This window comes from Macrobrachium nipponense, chromosome 47, assembly GCF_015104395.2.
Source record: "Macrobrachium nipponense isolate FS-2020 chromosome 47, ASM1510439v2, whole genome shotgun sequence".
NCBI classification, from domain to species: Eukaryota; Metazoa; Arthropoda; class Malacostraca; order Decapoda; family Palaemonidae; genus Macrobrachium; species Macrobrachium nipponense.
In genome coordinates this window covers 20,947,570-20,957,438 of record NC_087222.1, presented here as the reverse complement: position 1 = coordinate 20,957,438, position 9,869 = coordinate 20,947,570, and the positions used below count along the sequence as shown (strand labels likewise).

The window sequence follows — 9,869 nt, the reverse complement described above, 5'->3', positions numbered from 1 at the left end:
TTCGAGTCTCATTTGGCGGATGGTAATGCCGGGAAGGATTTCCTTGAATCTCATCTTTAATAGTTTGTAAGCTTGCTCCACACTCACTCCGTTTTTCGTATCAACTGTGTAAGCAAAACCTTCATGCAAAAGTTTTCTAGCACCTCACTCGGTCTTGACGAATTCCATTTTGCTCATGGGCTATGGTGAAATGTTTAATACTAGAGACTGTAATAATAGAGGAAAATACGTTAGAACAAAACTTCTTGAACAACCATACAATCAATGATTCGATACCTAAGAACACACAAATTGTTTCAAACTACCATATTATTCTGCTAATTATTCTTGAACAAAAATACTATCAATGAACAAGCACTTAAAATGAAAAATTGTTTCAAACTACCATACTATTTATGTATATACAATTCATTTCGACAAATTGTTATTTCAACGAATTTTCATTTTGAGGAACTTTCATTTCGACGAATTGTCATTCTACCAATTGTCTTTCGACGAATTGTCTGCATACCGAAATTTGTAGAAGATGAAGAAGAAATGGAAGACATAAAAGAAACTGAAAGAAGGAATAAACGTCGCTGGACGAAGGAAAACATTGAAAGGAAAGTGTTGGAATCGGAAATTGGGAAGGAGCTTGAATATGCCTCTAAATTTTCCAGCACTATCTTCTTCTTCTACTGAATGGGATATTTTCATGAAGGTCTTTGATGGTCTTACTGAAATCCTTGTGCATGAAACTAATCGTTATGCAAATCAGAGAAGAATTGTCAAAAGTTTGAAGTTGCATTAGAAGAAATGATGAATTTTATAGGACTCTTGTCCTTATCAGGATATAATATCAGATCAAGTGAAAAGGATTATCGGAGCAAAGGACAAGACCTTGCTGCAACTATGAGCAGAAATAGGTTTCTGCAAATCAAGAAGTTTCTTCATTGTGCTGATAATGCAAACCTTGACAATGAAAAAATGGCTAAACTGAAACCTTTGTATGATCGATTGAATGAAAACATTAAGCAATTTGGAATTCATGAAATTCTGAGCATTGATGAATCTATGACACCTTATTATGGACGCCGTTCCTGCTAACAATTCATCAGACAACCGCCAATACGATTGGGCTTCAAATCATGGATCTTGGCTCTAGTTCAACTGGAATGCCCTATTATGTAAAGATCTATGAAGGCAAATCAGAAAACCAGTCGTCTACAGAACCTTTAGGAACAAAGCACTGCCCACTGCAAAAGATATGAAAAGGAAGCCATGTGGATACTATGACTATCGACTCCAATTCTTAACAAAGAATATAGATGGTCTATTGTTCAGAACCTTGTCAAAAGAGCAAAGCCTGAAAGGAAGTGTTCAAAAGGCCTAAGGTCGGGTCCAAAAGGAAGAAAAGCTCTCCCACCAAGTAAGGACGGACAATACTAATCACTGTGCCGAATCTCTTGCAACTTCAAGATGTGTTGCGTGTAAGAGGAAAGGGAAAATTCAGTGCACAAAATCTAACGTCACTCTTCATCTGAAATCATGCTGGGCAATATTTCATGAAAAAAAGAATTCTGCAGTTAGCAAACCCTTTTCTGCTGTACAGTTATTCACAATTCCTTTAGTTCTATGTTCTTTTATTTTATGTAGTTATTATGTATTCTTTATTGGAGTGTTTCATTTATCATTTACTCAGTACAAGAACTTTGCGTTTTTTTGTTTACCATTTTATTCACTTGATTTCTTTGGATTTGTGTGTGCTATACAGTTGTGCTTGCAGGCATGATTGTACACACATGACTTCATATGGTTATAATTCAAAGAGAATTACATCTCTGTCATACTTATATCAATAAAAATAATGGATAAAAATCATCAAATTAAAATAATTATAATAAAATAGACCATTTTCCTTTATTCTGTATACCATTGACTCCTAGGGAGTCATACCTGTATTTTAATGATAATATAAATAATTAAAAATTCTCGTAACAGGTAATCAAACTTATCAAAAACATTTCAGAAATTAAGTTTAATAAAAATCAAAGCATGATAAAGCACACTGGGACTTGGTGGGATAATTATGACCTCACTTTGTACCTACACTCCGATTACGAATAATGAGGTTAATTCAATGCTTTTATAGCATATAAAAGATGATTCCACACCAATATCGATGAAGTAAAAGCTGCGTCCTATATAAAACGGGAAACTTTTGAATCAACATAACAAAGCTAGAAAGTGTTCGAAACTCTCTCTCTCTCTCCCTCCCTCTCTCTCTCTCTCTGAGGCCAATGGGTGATTGTTTTGAAACAATGAATGCTGTAAAAACAAAATACAAAGGTATTGAAGGAAACAGAATTCTTTAACCGTTAAACCTCACCTCAGACGACGACTTGATGTGGTGGAAATAGGCGTTGTTGTTATGCCGCCAAGAGCGGTTCAAGTCAACCTGTAGTACGTACTAAGTAAGCTATTCCATCCAGGCTGTATGAAACGACACCATTCAGGATTCATGGGAAAATATTCCAAGAAAATAGATGACAACGCATCATCGTCTTGTCAACTTGGTCTCTTGGTTCTTTCCTTCCTTTCATAAACAGAAAATGGATAGTTTTCGTTTAAATAGTACCTATCATCCTCTTCTTATATGACAAAGTCGCCTGCCGTGACAATAGGCACCGTTTTCGTCAAATAGAAACACTGATGATGATGCTTCTGCTGCTGCTAGGCTGACTGGCCAGGGCGACCGCCGCCGCCCTGGCCAGATTTTCTTGACCACCTTATCGTACAGATGATTCAAAATTATCGTTTTTTCACCATATTTATCGCAAAATATATCATATGCATATGAAAAATAATCGTATCTGTTATCACTACACTATGCTCTAATCAACAACATTTTTTGGTATCAAAATAAATGCATGTATATCTTTTATATATTTACAATGATAAGGCAAAAATAGTATAAATCGAACTCCTCTTATTATATATAAAAAAAACAATGTGACCTTTTAAAGAGAATAAACATAGATTCCCATTCCTGTCTGTACCACTACTGACGAGGTGAACTTGAACTCAAACTAATCTGCGAGAAATATTATATATATATTATATATATGTGTGTGTGTGTGTGTGTGAGTGTGTGTGTGCATACTATGTGTCACTAAATAGTGCGGTGACAATACATTTAGCCAAGACCACAGGAAAAGTAAAAGGAAAGAGTACCTCCGTTTTATTTTGCTGTGTATACATATATCTCGGCATAATTGCCTCGTTCCACGGAGAGAGAAAGAGAGAGAGAGTGAGAGAGAGAGACTTAATGGTCTCATGTCTCTCTTAAAAGGGGTTAGCAATAAGACGACTTCTCGGCCATTGGTAACTGAGTAGAGGGTGTGATGAAAACACTCAAGGTATCAGTACAATTAGCCTACCTATCTCAATAATCTCAAACACAATTATCTAAATATCTTAAAGGGAAATTATCTCTTTACAGTTTCATAATTTTCAATTGGACACATCTAATCTTTTAAAAAAATGCTTCCTAACCATCTGAAAATAAACAAATACCAGTATTATCGCATAAAATGAACGATAGTTGGAGCTGGTATCGTACATCGTACCAGAGACAGTTTAATCGTACATGAATGATAATTATCGTACGAATGGCAGCAGCTCTCTCTCTCTCTCTCTCTCTCTCTCTCTCTCTCTCTCTCTCTCTCTCTCCTCGCCCGGTGCCGTATAGTTTCATGGCTGCTTGAAATAGTTCGGTCACTTCTCCTCCTTTGGGACTAATGACTGTCCCCCTTCCTTCATGCTGATGTGTTGTCGAGAAATTTATATTCTCTCCATTTTCTGAACCATTGTAGTTGGGGTTCAGAAAAATTTATGGGGCTGGAGTCTTAACATTTACTAAAATATCTGAAGGTTTTCAGATTGTGATCATAATTTGTTTTAATTATTTTGTACATTCATGAGTGGAAGCTTTCATTTTCCCTTTGTAAAGGAAATGCAATTACTTTGATACTCTCTTATTAATTACTGTATTTAAAACTAGCAATTATCCCTTTCTGTTGGTGGAATAGTTACAAATGCGCCTACCGTTTACCTCTCTGCTTTTTTTTTTTTTTTTTTTTTTTTTTTTTTTTTTTTTGTTTGTTTTTTTTTTTTTTTTTTTTTTTACAGGAAGGTGAGAGACGTTCGAGAGCTCCTTGTTCTTCAGGTGCAGTTCATGGCGTTTATTTCTTAAGTGTATTTCAAGATCCAATTGAACCTAACGGAACAACTTTGTTGACTTCAGTTTAGTTTGTGTTTACTCTTCGTTTGTGTTAGTTTGTTATTGTTTGTTAATGTTACCTTAGCTGTAGTGTGTGTAATTTTGATTCTATTATAATTTAACGTTATTTTCTATTTGCTTGTTAGCTAATTGTGATTGTTTTTTCCTTAGTTTGCCTCTACTGGTTTTATGTTCATTAATGTTAAATGTTCTTTACTTGTTCGTATTAAACTGTTTACATTTTACAAAGCGACTGATTCTAAGACCCCCCTTTTTCCCCGTGTGAATCAGTTGAGGCTAGTACTACCTAATTAAGTAGTACGTGATCTAAGGTGATCTAAAAATAGATCGTAGCGAGTCTCCCCAAACGAAGGGTGTTCAAGGTGTTACTGTTCAAAGAGGGAGGAAGATGCCAGTAAAACTCAACCCGTGTATAGTCTGTGTATAACGAGTAATAATTTCCCATGTGTGAACTCGATAATTATGGTATTTATATCTAAAATATTCCTTAGTTAAATCCCATAACCTTCCACAATATTCCCCACCGAGCATAATACTCGTATTAACATTGACCTCCCAAGAGAGAGAAAGAGGAGGGGGGGAGGGGGGTCAACTAGGATTTAAGAGTTTCATCATATAAAATACTAAACCTTAAAAGCTAACTTCATTTATGAAAGGTAGTTCCTCCTTATGATACCTAGGAAGAGTTGTCGTCAACTGAATCTTATTTTTTTCTTTGACTTGGGAGTTTAGTTTCTACCTTCGTATCCTGTGTTGAGATTTTACGATTCTCTCTCTCTCTCTCTCTCTCTCTCTCTCTCTCTCTCTCTCTCTCTCTCTCTCACTATATTTACCCGTGAATAGGCTATGACGGGATCGTTTTGAATCACAGACCCTGCAACCTTCACCAAGCTCTGAGAGAGAGAGAGAGAGAGAGAGAGAGAGAGAGAGAGAAGGGGGGAGGGAGAGGTTACTCGCACTTTCCCGCTCTTGAAGCGGATCAGAGAAAGCAATGGCAGCCACCACACGGCAGCCTCTGTCTGGCAGTCTATGAAAATTCCTGTTCCAGGAAGTCCAGTTTACCGTAAGGGCATAGGCGTCCCAGCCAGGGGGGCAGGAGGGGGGGGGGGGGGGACAATTGGCGCCACCCCCCCCCCCCCCGGTCCGGGAATCGGTTTAAGTTCCGGGAAATCGGTCGAGATATCCAGGGAAGGAATTTTTGTTTAATATAAAACAATAATAAATAACAAATAGATAAATAACGAGGATAAAAGTAAAAATAAACTTGTCGGGGAAGTGGTTGAGATATTCGGGCAGTTGGGAAAGCTTTTTTCTTTTTCTTTAACGCGTAAGAATAAAAATAAATATAAACTTGTATCTGTAACCAAATAATAAATAATCGCATGTGAAATACACCATTACAACTGAGAGTATATATAGGTAATATGTATGGTAGTTATATAATATGTTAGATGCTAATACTATGAACAAATATGTCGCGCAAGAGAGAGAGAGTGAGAGAGACCTCGAGTCTCACCACCAGCAGGCTGAAATACATCCATTGCTAATTTCATGGCTGGAGAACAGGGTCTTGCAAAGTTCCTTTAAATCGTTGTGCCGATGATGTTATTATAGTTTTCTGTAAGATATCGTATATCATATGTATTCTTTATCATTCTTTATCAACCATCGGCTACAACTAGTGTACAGTAATATACGATATGCTAGCCATTATTTCCATAGCATTATTGTCAGATAATTTAGTTAGGCAACACTGTTAGTAATGAAAATAAAGGTACAAATAAGTACATAATAATGACCAATGTAATAAGGAGCAGTAATCAGTAGGGAACCTGTAATATTAGAAACTGAATACATAATAATATTCTAATGATAAGTCAATGTTACGGCCAGCAAAGTGCCATACGGCAATGTTCTTATGCATTCTGGCTATACTGTTAACGATACGGGAAGCGCAGCAGCCAGATATTTGACACGCCTTGACTCCTCTCTCGGTATTCCTTGCTTAATTATTTTCATGGGAGTAATATAGACTGTAGGCAAGATAAAGAAAAGTGTTCCAGTCTGCTAACATTTGATAAAACATTTATCGATATGGAAAATGACTCGGTGTGTTTAAGAAATAGGAAAATAGTTGCAAAGTTATCTTGTGAAAGGCATGGAATGGTGTGTGTTGGTGATGGAGTAGTTGAATTTCCTTCTTCAGTGATTAACCATTACAAATCTATCGATGCTAGTGACTGTTTTCTAAGTGGCCTAAAGTGACGCGTATAAAGTGTTGTTTATTAGTGAAGTGGTTTTGTATATTTTTTCATCTTGAAATTACAAAACACTCGCAAATTTTAACATTTCAGAACACTTTATTACATGTTTACTCAACATTGCACTACAGGATACATTGCAGGAAAATACTATCATCAGAAATGGTCTTGGAGTTGCCCAGTCCATCCACGACTTCTTTAATACACCTAAGCGAGAGAATGTTCTCCGTTCTGTACACATGCCTGATATTGACCCAACACCATACAGTCCATACATCAAATTGAAGTCTCTAAGTGAGACACGCTGGTCCTGTAGATGGGAGGCTGTGAAAGCTGTAGAGCAACCACCTGAGAGAATTCTAATTGCTTTAATTAATAGAGTTGTCTGAGGAAAAAGATGCCTAAACTTCTGTGGATGCAAAGGGTCTTGTCAAAGCTATGCTTGAGTTCCACTTCATCCTTGGCTTGCACACTTTGAACGTGACCTTTTCCAACAAAAATGCCCTGGCTAGATACCTGCATGGTCACGATGTTGACGGGATGACTGCAAAGATCACTTGTGATGCTACACTAGAAACCTTCAAAAAGTGAAGGGAGGAAGATATGTTTTCTCTCATTTGGGAAAAAGCCAGAAAAACTGCAACAAACATGATTGAAATTGCACCTGACATTGAAGAGGTGGAAACTAAAAAGCGCCAAAAGAAACCATCCAAGAGGCTGCAAGCACTCTCAGGAGAAACTCCTGAAGAACCCATCTCCTTTACAGGCCATCAAAGAGCCAGGATATCTTACTATAATGCCTTAGACAGAGTTCTCACTGAACTGAGAGCGAGATTTGGAAGCAGAGATACACATATCCTGACACCCCTAGCAAAAATGATATTAGGGAACGCAATAGGGGATGATTTTAAGACAGTGTCTGAATTCTACAATGTGGATCAAGACATCCTAATGGCTGAAACTGCCATTTTTCACGATCTGGAAGGCGTGGATTTGAATACTGCAAATACAGTGCTAAGGTATCTTTCCTCAAATTCTCTGTGTGAAACTTTGCCACACTTCAGTGAGATGACAAAACCCCTGGCAACCTTACCAGCAACATCTTGTTCAGCAGAAAGGTCATTCTCGTGCTTGAGAAGACTCAAGACTTACCTTAGATCTACTATGGATCAGGATAGGGTCTCAGCATTAGGACTTCTCTGCATTGAGAGAGGTTATGTCGGCAGGATAGATATCGAACACCATAAAAGTTGTATTTGGCAAACGAAAGGGAAGGGACAAAATGTTCTTTTAATTTATCTCTAAATAGGCTATAAAATATAGTGTAATAAAGATTTTCTTCTGTATTTGACTATTTGTACAGGCTTGGAGTAATGATAATCTAATAGAAAAGTAATTAGTTACACATTTACGTAATTATACTTATAATTCTTTATTTCTATCAACTGGTAATTTTAACTACCACATAATTTTTTTCAAATATGAAGTAATCTTCGGGTGTGAATTATTCATGATAATGTTAATTTAGAAAGCTTTTAAACATATTAAGTGTTGTTTTATGAACTGATTTTAAAAGGAGACCAAATTCATGTTTTTTTATATGCATTTTGTTTTATTTTCTGTGGTTATGTATTTGGAACTAAAATTCTTAATGCTTGAAATTAATTTTATTATATTTGTGTTTGAGATGTTCCCTCATTGTAATTGTAGTTGTAATTTGATAATAGCATAGTTAATTATAACTGCAATTGTTATCATTCATATAAAGCAAATATATTTGCTCGAAGCCTGATTTGTATATATTTTCATATAGTTGGTGATCTTGCTAGTCATGCCTTTTTTCGTGAAAAATGATGTAAAAATAAATATTGATAGGATGTTCCTTTTGTAAGTTGTGTAATATCTTAAAAATTGCCTCGACGTTTTATTATTTGAGGGAATTTCGGTTTGAAAGTTTACATAAGAGGATGTATGTAAATAATCTGGATTGACTGTGTGAAGAGAGATATGAGGGAGTTGGGACTGAGCGAGAGGATGCACTGGACCGAGGAAGATAGAAGAGTGTGTTGGAGAACCATTACAGCGACCCCAAATAGGAACAAGCTTGTAGAGAAAGAAGACGATGTATATATTCTGAATAAAGAATTGAATAATAGCTATGTAGTTTTGCTAAACTTCTTCAAAGTCGTACCTGCTGTACATAATTTAACAGCTGTTGGTATTTGTTACCCAAATATGGTGATTCAAAAAAGAAAGAAAGAAAGAAAGACAATTGTGATGTTTAAAATTCGGGCAAAGTTGGTGTTTCCCTCCCAAATGAACTTCACTTCATACGCCTATGATCTTCATCACCAACAAACCCTTGCCTGGTATCTTAATTTGTTGTTATTATTTTTCTAGCTCAGCTATCCTATTCGACTGGGTGGGTGGTATTTATAGAGTAGGTTCTAGGTTGCATTCTGCCTCCTTAGGATTCCATCACTTTTCTCAATATGTGAACTGTTTCTGATAGTAAACTCCTCTGCATGAGTCCTGGAGCTACTTCAGCATCTAGTTTTCCAGGTTCCTGTTCAAGGATCTTGGGATCATGCCTAGTGTTCCTATGATTATGGGTACAGTTTCCACTGACACTATCCTTCTTATTTTTATTTTCAGGTTTTGATACTTATTAGTTTTTCCTCTTTTTTTCTCATCTACATACTCTGTTGTCCATGGTACTGAGACATCGATGAGTGGTAATTTCTTCTTGAATTTGTCATTCGGCGTCAAGTCTGGTCTATTGGCACTTATCACCTTATCTGTTCTGATTCTAATCCCAGAGGATCTTTGCTTAATCATTGTCTATCACTCCCTCAGGTTGGTATGTGTGCCACTTATTACTGCAAGGTAGCTGGTGTTTCTTACACAGGCTCCAGTGGAGGGCTTTTGGTACTGAATTATGTCCCTTTTTGTATTGGTTCTATGCAAGTGCTGGACATTCACTTGCTATGTGGTCTATTATTTCGTTTTTCATATTGCACTTCCTGCATAAAATGGGTGAGATGTTATTCCAATCTATTCTTATTTGGACTTATCTGGTTCACAGGGCCTGATCTTGTGCTGCTATTAGCCTTCCGTCTATTTCTTTCTTGAGTTCTCCCCTCTGTAGCCATTGCCTTGTTTCATTGCTGGCCAGCTCTTTACTCTGTCCCATGTACTGTCTGTGCATTGGTTTGTTGTGCTATTCCTCCATTCTGTTTGTCATTCACCTGTCTCTGAATATTTCTGGATGTTCATTTACTTTTATCAGTCCTTCATCCCATGCACTCCTTAGCCACTTGTCTTCA

General features: G+C 36.7%; 1 protein-coding gene across 1 annotated transcript; it reads left to right on the top strand.

Moving 5' to 3' along the window:
* Positions 1-7,191: 7,191 nt before the first annotated feature.
* On the top strand, positions 7,192-7,848 carry LOC135204563 (zinc finger MYM-type protein 1-like). The gene has a single exon (XM_064234719.1). The coding sequence runs from the start codon at positions 7,192-7,194 to the stop codon at positions 7,846-7,848; it is 657 nt and encodes a 218-aa protein (XP_064090789.1).
* The last annotated feature ends 2,021 nt before the right edge of the window (positions 7,849-9,869 follow it).

Coding starts and splice junctions, on each gene's coding strand:
- LOC135204563 (XM_064234719.1), top strand. CDS start 7,192: ATGATTGAAATTGCACCTGACATTGAAGAGGTGGAAACTAAAAAGCGC.